The sequence below is a fragment of the Nelumbo lutea genome, chromosome 7 (genome assembly GCF_056320005.1).
Source record: "Nelumbo lutea isolate HS-2025 chromosome 7, American lotus-T2T, whole genome shotgun sequence".
NCBI lineage: Eukaryota > Viridiplantae > Streptophyta > Magnoliopsida > Proteales > Nelumbonaceae > Nelumbo > Nelumbo lutea.
In genome coordinates, this window is record NC_142690.1 from 59,141,379 (window position 1) to 59,160,512 (window position 19,134).

Genomic DNA, 19,134 nt, shown 5'->3' on the forward strand with positions numbered 1-19,134 from the left:
CTACTGGAACACTTCTATTAGTGGTTATACACCATTCCAAGAAAAATTAAATTCAACCGACTTGTTTAGATAGTAGAAAATACTAAGAGCATATCTATCAATACCGAACAAGTAAAAGGAAACTATGGAACAAAATAAGGAATTTATTCCCACAGGTCACCAAGAAGGTAGTTGTCATTATTACATCCAACAAGACTTTCAACCAAGCAATCAAAGATTGAATTTTATAAGATTTAGTACTTTGTAAAAAAACTATAATTTGATACATGGTGTCCATAAAATGGACAGGACACCAGTATGTCACCTGAATTCAAGATTTCTATCCAAGTTATTTGCATCAATGTCTGCATTCCTTATCATGCCTCACCTAAAAGAGAATATTACCTTAGCACATGAAAATCCACTGACAACTGTGTGCTGCTTCATCAAATTTGATCTTAGCTCCTCAATCTTCCATATTGACTCAGCATCACCTTGAGAAGAGAAATTTCATAATGGAGAAATAAGTGACTGACTATAATTAAATATAATCATTAATAGGTTCTCATCATTATAGCCATAGACCTGTCAATGACTCATGTGTACAAGTAATTTCAAAGAAAAAGCAAAAGCAGAAGTACTTCTGAAGTTTATTTTACAAGATCTGAGAATAATCATTATGCACTGCCCAAAAAGGTCAGAGGTTCAACCGGGGTCAAATTGGAGGTCAAACCATGATGATGTGGCATATGGATATATACTATGGGTCATATAAATATTATATATAATTAATTTTATAACCTTTAAGTTTTAATATCTTTAAATATGGTAGATAGATGGCAAGTTTCTTATTTAAAGCAAATGACTAGGGTTCAAGCCTCTTAATTTACATTTTCTTTAAAATACATGTATAATAATGTAATATGTTCAATAAAGAGTCATTAATTAATGCAAAGTAAAGAGGAGGACTAATGGTAAGTAAGCAATCTGTAGAAATTAGAGGGCATGGGTTCAAATCTTACTAAACAAATTTTAAAATTTCAATTGTTAAGGACCCGGGCAGTTTCATAAAATCAGGACCGGTTCACCGGTTTTCTAGTTAAACTGGCCGATTAGCCAGTTTTCACCGGTTTTTTATCAAGTGCAGTTATTGGGGTATAGCCGAACCGGTCAAGTGCCTGGGTCACGGTTCAACCGGTCCGACTGGCCTGTCCGGTCCAATGTTCAAAACACTGACAAAAACAACCCTCCAGTTTTATCTCCAGGCTTTGCTCTGCTTACAAGAAGAGCTGCATAGTGGATATCTCCCCAATAGGCTCCATCCAATCACCCTCCACACATCAATGCTATGGATTCTCCTACTACTTGCCTCCAAAGATGATAAGGCAAGCCTATTATATGCATCAGTACCCCATCTTTCAACAAAAAACTCCTTAAGAGTTAGAGAGAGGATTCCATCTGAAGATTGTAACAGATCCTAAAACAGTCTGAAAATTAATAGTTAAGATGTCTACTTTGTTCTCCCCAAAATCTACCAAGGCTTTGTATTTGTCAAAGGGGGTTACAATCATAGTTGTCAAGGTGACGCCTAGGCAGGTGCCCTTGGAGGCTCGCTTCGCCCAGTCGCCAAGTAGTTTTGTGCACTATGTTATAAAATACTTTTATATTTTTTATTTTTTGACATTATAATTATAAAAAAAAGGCATTATTAAACTAGAATACTCATTTTATGTGTTTATGTACTAATTTCTTTTTATTATTTTCTTATTTGTTAGGGTTTAATCAACACAAACATTGCTAACTGCTGTATTGAACCCATGGTTCAAAGTATCGATACACCTCTGTGTATCGGCAGAGGTGTATCAGTACTTATAACGATACTCTCCCTATTTTTTTATTTCTTTGGTTTCCAATTTCATTTTATATATATATATATATATATATATATATATATTATTCTAAAAAATGGGTTCCTGAAAACACCTGTAAACATGTGTATTGGTGCGCCAAAGATACAATATAATACACCCTAATGGAGCCTATTGTATCAAAGTTTGATCCTAGATTGAATCCTCAAAGATTTCAGAACCTGAACCAATAAGCAAGGGAAGAACTTAAAATTTTGTCTAATCAACACATTTTCTTCTTACAGATCTTCTTTTTCCACCTTTTCTTTTCTTCTTTTCCTATAACGAAAGTAGGGGCTCAGCCCCTATATTTTTTGAATTTCTTTCCTTTGTTCCTTTTCTTCTCATAAAATGTTGATTTTCTAAACTTAAAAACATGAAAATTATACTTTTCTTATGAAAATTAAGGATAATTATTAAGGAAAGATGGTTATGGAACCTAGGGAACCACCCTAGGATATATGGTTTTACTTAAAAAAATCCATCGCCTAGGCAACTAGGCAACTAGGCAACTACCCTCCTATTGGTAATATGTTCCTCTGCCTGAATTAAAAACTTGCTATCCCACTCTTCCTTCTGCAAAAGACCCATCAACCTACACTATCCATTAGACTTCACCAAGACCATGGACTCCTGTTCTAGGGTTCTAGACATACTAAACCTCTGATTAACCCCTTCCTCCCTCGTTGGACTCTTCATTGTAGCTGTTACTCCAAGGTTCACTAACTCCTTAGGCAAACTGCTAATATCCCTCCAGCCTTGACCATGTCTTCCTTCTGGGAAGCACGCAAGCTGTTCCTTTCCTCTACCAAAAAACTCAACCAAAGCTGAATAAGATTCCTTCCTTGGCATTCTTACTTTCAACTACATATTTCTTACCTTCTTCAGTTCCAAACTCTTGCCAGTTAATTTGTTTGCCTTTTGAACCCGTTCCTTCCACAAAGATCTGAAGCCATTCTACAGCTTCTAACCCACTCAACACAACCGTAGCCCTCCTTCCTACCCTTATCTTCAAGCTCAGCTTTCCTCTAACTTCCGCTTTCTCAAACAGGAAGTCCTTAGCTTCAAACTTCAGATTTCTTCTCCAACGACCTGCCTCCACGAATCTTCCCTCCATAACTGTTACAAATGTATTCTTTTCATCAACTGTCCGTTTTCTTGTAAGAGACTGGTCCTAGATTTTTCCAACTCCTTCACCTGCCAAGTCTTGTTCGATAAGCTTTCTTCCTTATATAAACCTTGGAATAAGAACCGAGCAGCATTTTCCCTTCATTTTCTCTTCTCTTCTTTCAGTTTGATGAGGTCATCTGGAAAGAGAATCTAAAAGTACCGATCAGCAATTGAATGTGATGTTAGTTGAGGCAGTTCAGAATGTTGTGCTATTTAAAAGTTGCTCCATGATGCAGATCATTATATAAGAAGAAGAGTATCTTGTAGTTTGAAGGATAAACAGATGCAAATGGGCTGGACCACCACTTGATAGAAGATCTATCACAAGATATTGCACATTCCTTGGAAAACCTTGTCACTTGGAAAAGCCAGAAATATAATGTGTAGCAAGGACTAATACAAAGAAGAATACAGAGCCATGAAACATACTATTTGTGAGATAATATGGCTAAAGCATCTTCTTTGTGAGATTGGGGTACCAATTATTGTACCTATTAATAATCATTTGATAATCAGGCTGCTGCCATAGTTTTCAAGGCACCAAGGCGAGGCTAGGCGACAAGGGAGCGCCTTGTTGCCTAGGCGATGCATTTTTTTAAGTAAAAAAATATATATCCTAGGGTAGTTCCCTAGGTTCCATAACCATATGCCCTTAATAATTATCCATAATTTTCATAAGTACAAAATTCATGTTAAAGTATAGAAAATCAACATAATCATAAGAAAAAGAAAAAGAAAAAAGAAAAGAAAATTCAAAAACTAAGGGGGCTGAACCCCTATTTTGTTATAGTAAAAGTATAAGAAGAAAAATACAGCATTTAGCAATGCTTGTGTTGATTAAACCCTAACAAATAAGAAAATAATAAAAAAATTAGTACATAAGAACACAAAATGAATATTTTAGTTTAATAATGTCTACTTTATAATTATAATCTCAAGAAATTAAGAATATAAAAGTATTTTATAACACAATGTACAAAACTGCTTGGCGGTTAAGCGAGGCAAGCCTCCAAGGGCGCCTTGTCGCCTAGGCATTGCCTTGACAACTATGCCTGCTGCACATACTGCATCCAAATCCTGTGTTTTATGAGAAAAGCATATTGAAGTGGAGTGGTTGAAAGATCAAAGGTGACTATGATCAAAGTGGGGCGGTTGAAAGATCCAGAATCTGTTATTTGCAGTTACAGCAATGGAATAGCAAATTCAAATGCCTAACAAGAAATACAACTCTGAGTGTATTAGGAGAGGACTGCTAATGTTTTTTTTGGATATTCTAGCCAAGCAAGGGGTGAATAGGGATATGTTGTATTGGGCTCATTTGTAAGCTGATATTGTTATATTTATGAGGGGAGAGGTCACATCTCGCACCTGTCCTAGGGATGCTTGTACTAGATACTACTTTGATTAATAAAATCCATTCTATCTATTGGTGATATATCCACTCCTTTTGTCAAGTTCAAAGACCAGTTGGCCAACCTGTTTACTAAGAGCTCAAGTCATGTAGAGAACACTGATGTGGGCCCCACTGCAGTGGTCCCCACTGTGTTTGTAGGACAGCAGTATTTGTTTCAGTTATAGTAGTGTCAGTTTGAGTCAGTTTGCTAATTCAGCTGTTATTTATTTCAGTTTTATTTACTTTCTTTATTATGTAAGTACCAAGGGCAGATGTGTCCTTTCATCATGTACTAAACATAAATCTATAAATATTAAGAGAGTGGCGACGGCAGATCTGTTAGAATCTGCCCTCCTTTCAGCAACTTGTGTTCTCTTGCTTCTCTTCTATTCTCTCCCTTTTCTCTCATCTTCTTTTCTGTTTTACAAACCTAAAACCTTTTAGGATTCAAGACTGATTACAATCTGCAGGCTGCGGCAAGTCTTCAACTGCTGCGAACCTCTCCTGGTAATCTCCAAGATTCAGCCGCCGAAAATTTTCTCCAAGGCTTCCAGCCCTATCTAGTTCTCATGTGATTGGCTGGACTAGATACACATGAGAAGCCCTAGTAATCAGAAAGAGGCAGCGAAGGTTAGGGTTCAGGTAACCCTAGAAGATAGTACACCGAAGGCAGGTAATCAGTAAGTTTGTTTCTTTACTGATTTTTAGAGATTGCAATCAGCCGAGATAGGTTGGACCTATCTAGAAAGAGGGGCCGAACTGTGTTCAAGTTTGCTCTAGGGTTTGGCTTGCCGAACTGTGATTAAGTTTGTGTCTAGGGTTTGATTGTTGGGCCGAACCCTCCTCTTCAAAGGGGATTAGTTTTTAGGGTTTCACAGTGCCCTACGACAAGTCCCACTGGTGCGGACTGCTTGGAGAGTGCAGCTGAGCACTTTAGTGATTTCAAATCACTAATTTTCTTCAAACCTACAGTTGAAACCCTATTTTTGCTCTCACAGTAGTGGGCCCCATAGTAGTGGTTTCAGATAACAGCATCTCAGATTGATAGGCGATTGATTTCAGATCAGTTTTGTGTTGGTATTCCTGATCGGAACAGACCAGTTTCAGATCACATCGGTTTTGTGTTGGTATTTCTGATTGGATCATATCAGTTTCAGATCAGATCAGTTTCGGATAAGCTTTTAGACTTACTTCCTTGACTCTGTTTTCTGGTATAATTGCTATAACAGTTTGTAGCCACTAAATCTTGATCAAAGATGGAGTTCAAGGGTCAGGGAGATAGTAGTTTTGGAAACCACAGTTATGGTAATGTATCTGAAACCGGGTTTCAGATTACAACTATGAGATTTGATGGGTCAAATTATTTGGAGTGGGCACAATCAGCCATGATGGCTATTGGAGGAAGGGGAAAGCTGGGTTACCTCTCGGGAGATGTGAAAGAACCTTCCAAGGAGGACCCAATATACACCAAGTGGGTTCAAGAGAACTATTTAGTTATGGCATGGCTGTGTAATTCCATGCAGCCACATATCAACCGAAATTACTTGTGGGCAAAGACAGCCAAAGAAATATGGGATGTTGTGAAAGAAACATATTTCCAACCCCTTAATGTTACCAGAGCCTATGAACTGAAGTGTGAGGTGAATAGCCTTAAACAAGGAGAGAAGCCAGTTTCTGTCTACTTCTCTACCTTGAAATCCTTGTGGCATGAGATTGACCATCTGGAGACCCTTGAGTGGGAGAGTCCCAAAGATGCACAGACTCACAGAAAACAAGTTGAGACGAATAGGGTTTTTGAGTTTTTGGCTGGTTTGAATTCAGAATATGACATTGTGCGACAACAGATATTGACAAGAGATAGTGTGACCCTTTCTCAAGCATACTCCTTGGTGCATAGTGAAGAGATCAGGAGGAAAGTTATGATGCAGCCTCAGCCTTCTTTCCCAGCCTTGACAGCTATTAAACCCAAGCCAGGGGGTGACTCAGAAAGGGACCGGAAGAAGGAAGATAAACGGGATCTGGTAATGTGAACATTGCAAGAAACCCAAGCACACAAAAGATACTTGTTGGAAGCTACATCCTCACTTGGTCCCAGCAAAACTGAGAAATAAGAAAGGTAATGCTCATATGGCAGTGAACACTGATTCAACATCCTCATTAGGTACATCCCTGGAGACTTTAGCTGCTGTTCGGGCTGCCCTCATACAGTTGGAAAAGGAAGTTGGAAGTTCAGCTCAGCCATCCCAGTCCCCATCAGCTCCTGCTACATCTGCATTTGCACATTCAAGTACTTGAGCCTCAGCTTACCATGCTTCAGCTCCAGGTAATACTGATCACTGCTGGGTAATAGATTCAGGTGCATCTGACCATATGACTAGCTTGCCATCTTTGTTTACTTCTTATCACTTGTCCTCTGGTCGGGATAGAGTATCCATTGCCGATGGCTCTCTTGTTCCCATTTCGGGCAAGGGGGACATCAAGTTATCAGACACTATCTCTTTATCTTCTGTTTTGCATGTTCTTAAGCTTGATACCAACCTCCTTTCAGTTAGTAGCATTACCAAACACATGAACTGTTCAGTAACCTTTTTCCCTGACTGATGTGTTTTTTAGGATTTGGAGATGAGGAAGGTGATTGGAACTGGCCGTGAGACGAACGGGATCTATCTTCTTGGAGAGAGTACCTGACGGGAAGAGTCAGTGGATAAGAAGTCTTTTGTTTCCCAGTTTGTGAGTTCGGTTATGCTTTGGCATAACCGATTAGGTCATTTGTCTTTTAAGTCTTTGAAGAGTCTGTTTCCTGCTTTATTTGAGTCTGTTGAGCTATCAGAGTTGAAGTGTGAGAGTTGTGAGCTTGCCAAACATTGTAGAACTTCTTATTCTTTAAGTAATAAAAGGAGTAATTTCCCTTTTGATATTGTGCATACTGATGTTTGGGGGCCATATCATATCTCTTCTATGGGTGGGTACAGATATTTTATACTGTTTGTTGATGACCATACCCGGTTTTCTTGGGTATATCTTATGCGTTCTCGGAATGAGGTTCCTGCTCTGACCCAAAACTTTCATCAGATGATTCTCACTCAGTTAGGAACTAAAATCAAAGTCCTCAGATCTGATAATGCAAAGGAATACTTTGCTCAACCATTGACCTCCTACCTTCGTAGCCATGGAGTTATTCACCAGAGCACTTGCCCTTATACACCACAGCAGAACGGCGTTGCCGAAAGGAAGAATAGGCATATCTTGGAGGTGGCTAGAAGCATTATGTTTACCTCCAATGTACCTATTCGCTTCTGGGGTGATGCTATCCTCACGGCAGTTTATCTCACTAATCGAGTTCCTTCCCGGGTCCTTGATATGAGAACCCCCTTTTCCCTTCTTTACCCAGACAAGGAGTTGTTCATTGTTCCCCTTAAAACCTTTGGTTGTACCTGTTTCGTCCAGCTTCTCGGGCCTCATCATTCCAAGTTTGACCCTAAGGCATCCAAATGCATTTTCCTTGGTTATGCACAAACTCAAAAGGGTTATTGCTGCTATGATCCGGTTTCAGGAAAACGGTTTGTCTCTATGGATGTCACCTTCTTTGAGGAGACACCCTATTATCCTAGGGTTTCTCCTCAGGGGGAGAGCAGTAAAAGTGGGGCTGTTTTGAGTTTCTTTCCTCAGGGGAGAGTAGTGAGAGTGGAAGTGGGGCTGTTCCTTTACCTATTCCACTGGGTAATGAAGGTTGTAGTGGTGAGGGTGGTCAGAGGGAGCCGGAGTTGAGAGTCTATCATAGGCGATGCAGGCAGGTTGATCCTAGTCTTCGGCAGTCCCGGCCAGATCCAGTTCCTTCTGCGGCTCCAGATCTAGAGCCTACTGAGATACCTCTCGCTGTTGCCACTTCCCCTCCTGTGGATGACCTTGATCTCCCTATTGCCATTCGCAAAGGGAAACGACATTGCACCACTTCTACAGCTCACAGCATCTCGCAGTTCCTATCCTATGATCGTCTATCACCATCTTACCGGTCCTATCTCACTTCCATTGCCGATATCCCTATTCCAAGAACAGTGCAAGAAGCCTTATCGGTTCCAGAATGGAAAGATGCAATGCAAGTTGAAATGGATGCCCTATTGAAGAATAATACCTGGACACTGGTTGACCCACCAAAAGGAAAGTAACCGGTGGGATGCAGATGGGTATTCACTGTGAAGCATAATGCTGATGGCTCTATTGAAAGATACAAAGCCCGGTTGGTTGCAAAGGGATTCACTCAGGCTTATGGTATAGACTACTTGGAGACCTTTGCCCCAGCAGCCAAGATGACCACCATTCGAGTTTTGTTATCCCTTGCAGCAAATCATTCTTGGCCCCTGTTTCAGATGGATGTTAAAAATGCCTTTCTGAATGGAGACTTACAAGAAGAGGTTTACATGCAGTTGCCTCCTGAATTCTATGATACAGAGACAAGTAAGAAGGTTTTCTGACTGAACAAGGCATTGTATGGTTTGAAGCAGTCACCTAGAGCCTGGTTTGATAGGTTCAGATTAGCCCTTGGAAGGTTTGGTTATGTACAGGCCCAGTCAGATCATACACTATTCATCAAAAGGATGGAGTCCTCTCTGACACTACTAGCAGTATATGTAGATGATATTGTGGTGACAGGAAATGACAGTCATGAGATTGAGTCTCTCAAGCAGCTCCTTCATCAAGAGTTTGAGGTAAAAGATCTTGGTGCACTACGGTATTTTTTGGGTATTGAGGTTGCTAGATCCAAGCAGGGGATTTTTATCTCCCAGAGAAAATATGTTCTAGATCTGTTGGCGGAAACTGGAAAGCTGGGTGTTAAGCCGGCCAACACACCCATCGTACAAAATCACAAGATTAGTGCAGAGGGTGGGGATCCTCTTGAGGACAAAGTTATGTTCCAACGGTTGGTTGGAAAGCTTCTATATCTCTGTCTCACTCGGCCGGATATCAGCTATGCAGTTAGTGTTGTCAGCCAGTACATGCACTCCCCTAGAACTTCTCATCTTCTTGCGGCAGAACGAATATTAGCATACTTAAAGAGATGCCCGGGTAGAGGTATATTACTCAAGAACAATAATCACATGGGGGTGGAAGTCTATACAGATGCCGATTGGGTTGGAAGTGTTGATGACAGAAGGTCTACCTCTGGATATTGTGCCCTTGTGGGAGGTAACCTTGTCTCTTGGAGGAGTAAGAAGCAAAGTGTTGTTTCCCGCTCCAGTGCTGAAGCGGAATACAGGTCAATGGCTAATGGAGTAGCTGAAATCTTATGGCTGAGGTCACTACTTGAAGAGTTGGGTATTGACTATGAAAAGCCCTTAATGTTGTATTGTGATAATCAGGCAGCTATTAATATAGCCCACAACCCAGTGCAGCATGACAAAACTAAACATATCGAAGTTGATCGACATTTTGTGCGAGAAAGAGTTATATCACAAGAAGTGTGTCTTCCGTACATCACATCCAATATGCAGCTCACGGATATCCTCACCAAGGCTATACCGAGGAAGAAGTTAGAGACAGACCTATCCAAGTTGGGCATGATAGATATTTATTCCCAACTTGAAGGGGAGTGTAGAGAACATTGATGTGGGCCCCACTGTAGTGGTCCCCACTGTGTTCGTAGGACAGCAGTATTTGTTTCAGTTATAGTAGTGTCAGTTTGAGTCAGTTTGCTAATTCAGCTGTTATTTATTTCAGTTTTATTTACTTTCTTTATTATGTAAGTACCAAGGGCAGATGTGTCCTTTCATCATGTACTAAACATAAACCTATAAATATTAAGAGAGTGGTGGCGGCAGATCTGTTAGAATCTGTCCCTCCTTTCAGCAACTTGTGTTCTCTTGCTTCTCTTCTATTCTCTCACTTTTCTCTCATCTTCTTTTCTGTTTTACAAACCTAAAACCTTTTAGGATTCAAGACTGATTACAGTCTTGATCTTCTACTAGTCAGAATGGATTACATATGTAACAAGATGGAGTTATATGATATCTACGCTCCAGAATGATTTGGAGTCTTAGAAATATAAATGTATAAAGAATAGAGGGTAGTTTTGTCCATTTACTACAGATTACTTAAGTAGGGGTATTCTGGTCATTAGACTTGTAGACAGTTTCCTTTTATAGATACAACCTGAGCATAGATAAGGAAACTGACTCTGAGCCCCATCATTCTCTCTGTTCTCTTCTCCTCTCCTATTTTCTCTTCTCTTCTCTTTTCTTTTCTTGTTTATTTTATTCTTGTTCCGTTGCACTTAAGATTGACTGCAGGTTACATAATACAATAAATAACAACAAAATATACTGTTCCGTGCACAATGAAATGTTAAATCAGTACTTCTATTAGGAGTTTGTTTCAATGATTCCTTTCCTTTCCTTTAACTTATCAAAAAAAAAAAAAAGATTTCTTTCCTTTAAATACGAATAGGTAAAAAGAGAGATGTTATAGAGAACCTCTTTTGGCAGCAAATTCCATCCAAGTGTCAAACGTGGTTCGGCGCAGTTTCACCCCAGCCTTGATAAACTTTTTTGAATACTTTGAGATCAACTCCCAATTGTTCGTATTGTAACAAATGCTGAAATTGGGGCAAGTGAATTATGAAATCATAATGTAGATCAATTACAACAATAACATATAGTAATAGATTACAGTATAGTTGTCAAGGTGACGCCTAGGTGTCTAGTCACTTTTTAGGGCTCGCCTCGACCAAACACCAAGTGGCTTATATACCACTTATACAAAGTTTATAATGTTTTCATGTGTTTTTATACTTTAGTATATAATATTAATATAGGCATGATGCACTGTATCATTCTATTATTTTGTTCACAAAATAACATCTTTTATTTCAAGCTGCTTATTTTATTAGGGTTCTGAGTGAGATATTCAAAAGTTGAGAACCAAAGAAGACTAACAGGGTTTGAGTGATACAAAGTTCGAAGTCTTAAGCAAGGAACACCAACCAATTGCCTAGGTGACTAGGCGCCTTTGGCTGGGCACCTCGCCCAAACACCTTGACTTTTAGCAACTAGGTGCCCTTCTAAGCAACTAGGCACCCGTCTAGGTGACAAAAATGACAAGGCGGGCCCTTTTATAATATCATTTATATTGCTGTATCTTATTAATGTATGTGTTAATACATTTTATTATATGCTCTATATATATCGATTATACTTTGTTTTAATGTTTTACTATTGAAATTTAAAAGATCAAAGGATTTTGAGAAGAGAAAAAGAAAGAAAGAAAGAAAGAAAGAAAGAGGAAAGAAAGAATAGAATAATAAAGTTCTTTTTTTCTGTTCTCTCTCTCTAATTAAATAAAACAGAAACTCCATCCTTGTTTTTTTTTCTATTTTACTTTCCATCTTGAATGATTATCATATAAAGTTAATAACCTTCTTTAGCTGCTAATTAATATGAATTTGCTCTATTAAATACATATTATAGTAGTATTATTTTTGAAAATAATGAAATTAATATATGTAAAAGATTTTTATCTTTTAGATGTGATCATTAACCACGTTTCTAGAGGAAATTTAATGTTCTTAATAAAGAGAATTGCTTTTTTTATCAATAACAAATTCATTAATTCAGCATGAGAATAATTACAAAGAGAAAGACAAACTTTCTTATCTTCCAATTACAACATGAGCCTCAAGAAAAGAAAAGAAAAAACAGAAGCAATAAAATTACATCTGAGCTCAAAACATTGATTCCCTCTCCACCCCTTGTTTAGCTAATCCATCAGCAAAAGAATTAGCTGATCTTTTAACCCAACTAATCTTAACTTCCATCTCTTGCACCAGCCACTTAAATTTCCTCCTCACATTGCTGAGAATTGCTATTTTATCAATTAACATACATGCTGAATGGTATATGAAACTAGGAAACTAGCCAAAAGTCAGTTTTTTATATTATAAAATTTTTGTTGCCTAGGCGCACCAGTGTCGCCCAGAATCGCCTAGACGCCTTGAAAACTATGCACAGAAGGTATTTTTCTTCTGGAGAAAAAACAGGGGCCCCGCCCCTTCTTCCTTTTTCTGGAACAAAAACAGGGGCTCCAGCCCTTCTTTTTCTTCTTCTGGAACAAAAACAAGGGCTCCAGCCCTTCTTATTCTTCCTATTTCTGCAACTAAAACAGAGGGTCCTCCCTTCTTCTTTCTCCTATTTCTAGAACTAAAACAGGAGCTCCACCCCTTCACCATTTTTGAGTCTTCCCTTTTGTGGTTTCACTTTTGAAAGACAAGAATAGGGGCTTCACCCCATATTTTCCATGTTACTTTTGGCCGTTTTACTTCTTTTCCTACAAGAGAAACAGGGGATCAGCCCTTTGTTTTTCTATCCTTTTTAGACACTAAGTGATGTCTAGGTGGGGCACCTAGGCAACAAGGCAACTAGGCAACTAGGCGCTCCCTTGTCGCCTAGGTTCATCTTGGCACCTTGAAAACTATAGATTGCAGTCTTATAAATAGAACTGCCCCACATCCAGATCGGGTCAGATATATTCTCTACAAATCTTTGTGTGTGAAGCTAACTGATAGTTCAAATATAAATTTCCCATAAAATTCATCAAAAAAAATATATAAATTTCCCATAAAAAGGAATTCTGGCAAGCTCATATACCATACAAGGTGGCTTTTTTGATGTGGTCAGTAGCACTTGACAGATGTCTGACCAGTGATTTAAAAGGCATGCCTAGGCGCACAAGCAAGGTGCATAAAGTATACGCCTCACCTAGGCCCCAAGTGCAGCACTTTCAAAAGGCACACACCTAGTGCACCTAGGTGTCACCTGGTGTGCCTTGCGCTTCAGCCCAGGCATGCGACTTTTTATTGTTTGCACTTTTTTTGAACCTAGTGGCTGGGCCAGGGGCACTGCCAGTCTGCCCCAGAACCCCAACCAAGCCCCTTGAGGCAAGACCAAACAATTCCATGTAAGGGTCTTAAATTCTTAATCCCTATACAAAAAAAGAAGGATTTTATAATTTTAATTGCCTTCTAAGAACAAAAGAAAAAAAAACGAGTACATGAGGAAATGTACAGAAGAAATAAAGAACAGAGAAACTGCCTCAGAAATTACACTGGTAGGTGCTGATCACTATACAAATGGTTTAAATGAGCAGAAGATTCTGTAAGGCTATCTGCAATTCTGCTATTACATTCACTTCCCTAGGAATCCACAACAGATTTGCTATCCTTAGAGCTAAGATGTCTCTAGCCTCAATCAGGTAATGAGCCAGCCTCCTATGTCTACCATCCTTCTCTCCAGCCACTCGATTGTATTTGTAGAATCCCCAGTGATTTAAGGCGCATCTAAGTGCACAGGTGAGGTACATTTTTTGTTCTTTTTTGCCCACTTCACTCGCTCATCAAAGCTTCAAGAACCCCCTATTTGCTAATGTTGTTTATTCATTCATCCTAATAAAATATCTTCTTAAAAGAAAATTAAAATTATTATATTTTTCATGTAGGGATTAAGAATTTAAGACACTAACATGGACTTGTTTGGGCTTGCCTCAAGGGGCTTGCTACTGAGACCCTTGAGGAATGCTAGAATATTTCAAGGAAGGAAAGGGAGTAGGCAGAAACTGAAGAACTATGTGTTGAATAGGGCAAATACCATGGCTGAAGACTTTGGAAATTTTTCATAAATTCTCATATGATGACCTTTGGAGAAACTGGACAGCAGTAGTGAGGTGTTCTTCCATAGAATAAGATAGTTACAAGGTGGTCCCTTTCCGCCTGAAGGCCCATTGAAGCATAACTTTGATGGAAGTAGCTTGGGCAACCCGGGGTTATCAGAATGGGGGATGTTCTGAGGAATGAGATTGGACAGGTGGTACTGCTCTACTCAGACCAATAAAAGTTGGAGATTCTGTTAGGGAAGAGCTATTAGCTGTTGTACAAGGGGTCCAATTTGCAAACCAATTGGGGGTAGAGCGTTTAATCATTGAAGGGGATCCCAAGGTGGTGGTGGGCCGGCTGAAAAACCCGAGGATACTATATGGTGCTACAAGAATGAAACTAAGAAATTTAATGGCTGACAAGGAATATGTCGGTTTCCATACAGTGGGTGGGGAGACCAACAAATGCTTTGGCTAATGTGTTAGCCATAAGGGCCTGTTCGTTTGCTCTGAAGTCTGATATCTGAAAGCCAATAATTACATTAAGAGGTATATTGGAATTGGTGAACTTTTCTTTCCTCTGAACTCTGAATACAGAAAATGTTGTTCTGAACTCTGAATTCTGAATTCTGAAAATGATCAAATATCTAGTTTGACCCCATATATTAGAGATTTTGTGTCTTTTGGGGAGTACCATTGGAAAACAAAAAATTGTATGATTGCACTTTAAGAGATAAGAGATAAGGGGAAATGAACAGCCATTTTTCTCTTAAAGTTAAAAGATTCCTCTTAAGAGATAAGAGTTAAGAGGAAACAAACAGGCACGAGGGGTAAATAGGGAAGAATTGTTTTGGGCTCACCTGTGATTTATGTAATTTATTGCTAGTTTACTTGTGAGCTATTTGGAGAGGCTGCAGTTCGCGCATCTACATGGTATGCTGTATGAATTTACAATTCTAAATCAGTTTCTGAATTAACAAAATTTCTTTTACTAATCAAAAAAGGGGGCTTGCTACTAAGTGCATAGGCAAAGTGCATTTTTTGTTCTTTTTTGCTCACTTCGCTTGCTGACCAAAGCTTCAAGAACCCCCTATTTGCTAATGTTGTTCATCCATTCATCCTAATAAAATATTTTCTTAAAAGGAAATTAAAATTATAAAATCCTTTTTTTAGAATAGGGATTAAGAATTTAAGACTAACATAGACTTGTTTGGATTTGCCTCCAGGGGCTTGCTACAAAGGCAGCTCATAGAATCAAGAATGCAAAATGTTTTATATCACATTAGCTATTTGAAGCAATGCAATTGAGGAAAAAAGAGATTGAGGGTTTACATGCTTGAATATGGTTTACACGAGTGGTGCAGTGGGTGAAATCTATGGAGCCTTTTACTGATGTTTCTACAATGGCATTGATAAATAATTGGAAGGAAGTGGAAGCTTCAGCTCCTAGCAAAGTTGTTTCCCTTCCACTGTGGAGACCTCCAGCTCTTGGATTCATCGAGTTGAACTTTGATGGTAGCAGTGAAGAAAACCCCGACCCTTCAGGTGTTGGAGGAGTCCTCACGAATTAGGATGGCAAAGTTATTGCCTTGTTTTCAGGCCCAATTGGTGTGGGGGATTCACTTCAAGCAGAGATTTTGGCTGTTATGGAGGATGCAAACAGGCTAAGGAACTGAACATGTGCAGGTTGATCATTGAAGGAGATTCAAAATTGGCAATAGGCTGGCTAGAGAATGAGGATGATGTCTTGTGGAGCTTCATTAATGAAAAAAGGAAATTTAGGTGGATTATTCAAGGAATGGAAGTGAGACTGCAGTAGGTTAAAAGATGTGCCTTGAACTTGCCAAACAAAGGGTGGGAAGGAATCAAATGTTTTGGGCTATCTTGTAATGTTGTTATTCCTTGTGGGGAGAGTTAAGAGTGTCTACCTCTCCCTACTGTTGTACTTGTTATTGATCAAAAACGGTTCTGTTATTGATAAAAAAAAAAAAAAGCATATACTCATGGCTGACAGCTACAGATCATTTCAGTAACATTTCCCATCATAGTTTTTTGAACCTACTACCCTACTACGTTGTTTTTGTAATTGTTAGTAGGTGAGCAACAAATGATAATAGATTGCTTGTATAGTGTCTCATGTACGGGATTATACTTGTACACAGTGAATCAAGTTGAATGAAAGAATGAATACCTTACCTTATCTCAAAAAAAAAAAAGAAAGAAAAAGATTACAATCTTTTTACAACTGAATAAAAAGTTTGCCATAATGCCATGTTTCATAAATGCAAGAGTATAGCAGCTCTTTTGGAAATTTTACATTCTAATATGGACAATCATCTCCAGAAATTCTAATGAACTAAGCCTATAGGTAGTTAATGACACAATATATTAGGACAATTTCCATATGAGGATGTGGTACACAAAATGGTCGCAAGTACAAAACTAACAATGGTGCTTGATCATCTTTAAGCATTTTGTTTCACTATCAGTTGGGCTCAATTGTCTTGTGATTAAGTGTAATTACCACCAAGTAAAACTAAAGTAGGCTGAGAGCCTTTTTAATTATAGACTACTTTAGGTTCAGACCATTTTGTTGGGTAAAAGCCTAAAGGAAATCATCATTATATACAAATTGTAATCACATTTACTTTTTGTTAAAAGTATAAATTTCATTCTTTTTTGTTTTTGAGAAAGGGTAACTTTCATTAACAAAAGGAGGGAAGGATATATAGGAGATACATTAATCCAGCATTGAAGAAAAAACAAAAACCAAAAAAATCTTCCCAATCCATTAAAGAGGAAGCTCTATATTGCTTGTACAAAAAGTCCCTATCCACCACAGATTTAGCTAGAGAATCTGCCACTGAGTTCAAATCTCTTGAAATCCACCTGAAAACATAGGCTAACTGTGATTGGATAACCCTGATTTCATTGAGCTGATAAGAGAATCTCCAAGGCCCCTCCTGCTGGTTTAGCAACCAGCTAATTACCACCTTTGAGTCTGATGTAATTTGTATTATATGCTGCAGAGGGGCATTCTTGTCCTTTTCCTTTTGTTTTATTTTGTTTAGTCGCCCTACTATTTAATATAATAGAACTGGTGCAGCCAGCTAAGATTATCTTCGATTCTCACATCCTTCGTCTCTTCTTCTTCTTCTTCTCTTCTTCTCCTAGCTGAAAACATGGTATCAGAGCAGGAAGATACTCTCTAAATCCACTCTCTGGTCGTAGCACATCTGAGAACATTTCGGCCCAGCCCTGAGAAGGAACAGTACCAGGAACAAACTCGTCTCAGCCCTGAGAACACTTTGGCCCCTCTTCTCTCAGAACTCACCTGAAATCTAAAAGAAGGCAATTCCAGAAATCTGTGGATGGTTGATTGAAGTTTCTTCTAGAGGTCTGTGGCTTTCTTTTCTTTCCTTTTATTACTTCTGGGTTGCAATCTTCAAAAAGGTTGCTCGTACTGAACAGGGGCAAGAATATTTTTCTTTGTATCTTCGGTTCTTGGCAGTAAGTCCAAGGACAGGCTAGGTTTTGCATTGACCGAATGGTGTAAGGGGTGTTTGACCCTTCTCTGTGGATATGTAGATCCAAAACTGTAAGGTTTGAAACCTCGTAGGTCATGAGTGACCTGGTTAAATTGACAGGGTACTGCAGTAGCTTCAATTGATGCTTTTTTATGTGGATGGTATTGCCTGGAAGAGGTCTGAATGTTTGACAGACCTTTACACTGGTGTGTATTAGCTTGTTGTGGTTGACTGGTACAGCAGTTGTTAACCTTGGAGACCTATTTGCTCTGTCAAAGTGTATTTCTACATAAGCTGAAATTGGGTTCTGATTGCACTTAGAGTGAGGGCTGTAAATTTCTCTTTGTGGGTGTGTATTGACTGAAATTATGAATTCTGAAGATTTTGTAACTTCGGGAATCACCATGAATCAAGGTGGAATGAGTAGTAGGCATGACTCCATGAATTTCCCAATGACTATTACCCCTAAGGAGATGCGGCTGTATATCACAGCCAGGGGTAAGGCATGATATATTAATGGGAAAATAAAGGAACCTAGGGCTGGTACTGCCAAATACGATAAGTGGGACCAAGAAAATTGCATGATTATGTCCTGGCTTTTGACATCCATGTTACCATCCATCAAACAGAATTTTATGTGGGCCGAGACAGCAAAAGAAATATGGGATCAAGCGCAAGCAACTTATTCAAAGCAGAGGCATTATGCTAGAATTTACCAGCTACAAGCAGAATCTTCGACATGTAAGCAGGGAGAAAGGAACTTATCGACCTATTATTCTGCTCTCACTTCAGTTTCGGAAGAACTAGACTATTATCAGAACATTGATTGGGAAAGTGAAAAGGATGCTAAAGCATACAAAAAGTTAGTGTCACAAAAAAGGGTGTTCGCTTTCCTTCTGGGTTTGAATCCAGTGTATGAACCTATTCTTGTTCAGATTTTGGGCAGCAAGACCTTCCATCTGTCCAAGAGGTTTATGCACGTGTTCAGTCTGAAGAGAGTAGGAAATCTGCCATGAACCCTCCTGAGGGGGAGACTATTGCTCATGCTGTAAGGGGTAACACTGGGGCACCAAGAAAAGGGGAAAATCAGAAAAAGGCAGATGATAAAGACAAACTATGGTGCACTCGTCAAAAATCTAGGCTCACCCATGAAACCTGTTGGGAATTGAATGGGAAACCAAAACGGGCACAGGTATTGGGTAAGAAATTAGCACAAGAACCAAGCAAGAAGCCATACTAGAAGAAGTTTACTTCGGCTAACCTTGCATCTCATGAACATCAAAGTACTTCTCAGAGTTGTCCCTCTTTTTCTGACCCAAAGGAAGATATTATCAATTCCTTCTGTGACCACTTAGAGCAATATGGTAGGGCTCTCCGCAATGCTGATTCTAGACCCACACCTTCTACTTCCTTTGCCTCCTCTTCAGGTAATTCTGCCTCAGCTTTCCATGTGTCTATTGATAACCCGGAATCCCCATGGATTATTGATTCTGGTGCATCCAACCACATGACTAGTAAGTCA

General features: G+C 39.1%; 1 protein-coding gene across 1 annotated transcript in view; it reads right to left on the minus strand.

Annotated features, from left to right (window-relative positions):
- The window catches only part of LOC148846582 (adenylyl cyclase), a 57,662-nt gene that overhangs the window by 15,147 nt on the left and 23,381 nt on the right, over positions 1 to 19,134 (minus strand). The window contains exons 7-8 of the mRNA XM_088955982.1: positions 10,917 to 11,038; positions 385 to 473 (exon numbers count right to left, since the gene is read on the minus strand). Of these exons, the coding sequence (XP_088812108.1) occupies positions 385 to 473; positions 10,917 to 11,038 (211 nt within the window). The remainder of the gene's footprint in view (positions 1 to 384; positions 474 to 10,916; positions 11,039 to 19,134) is intronic.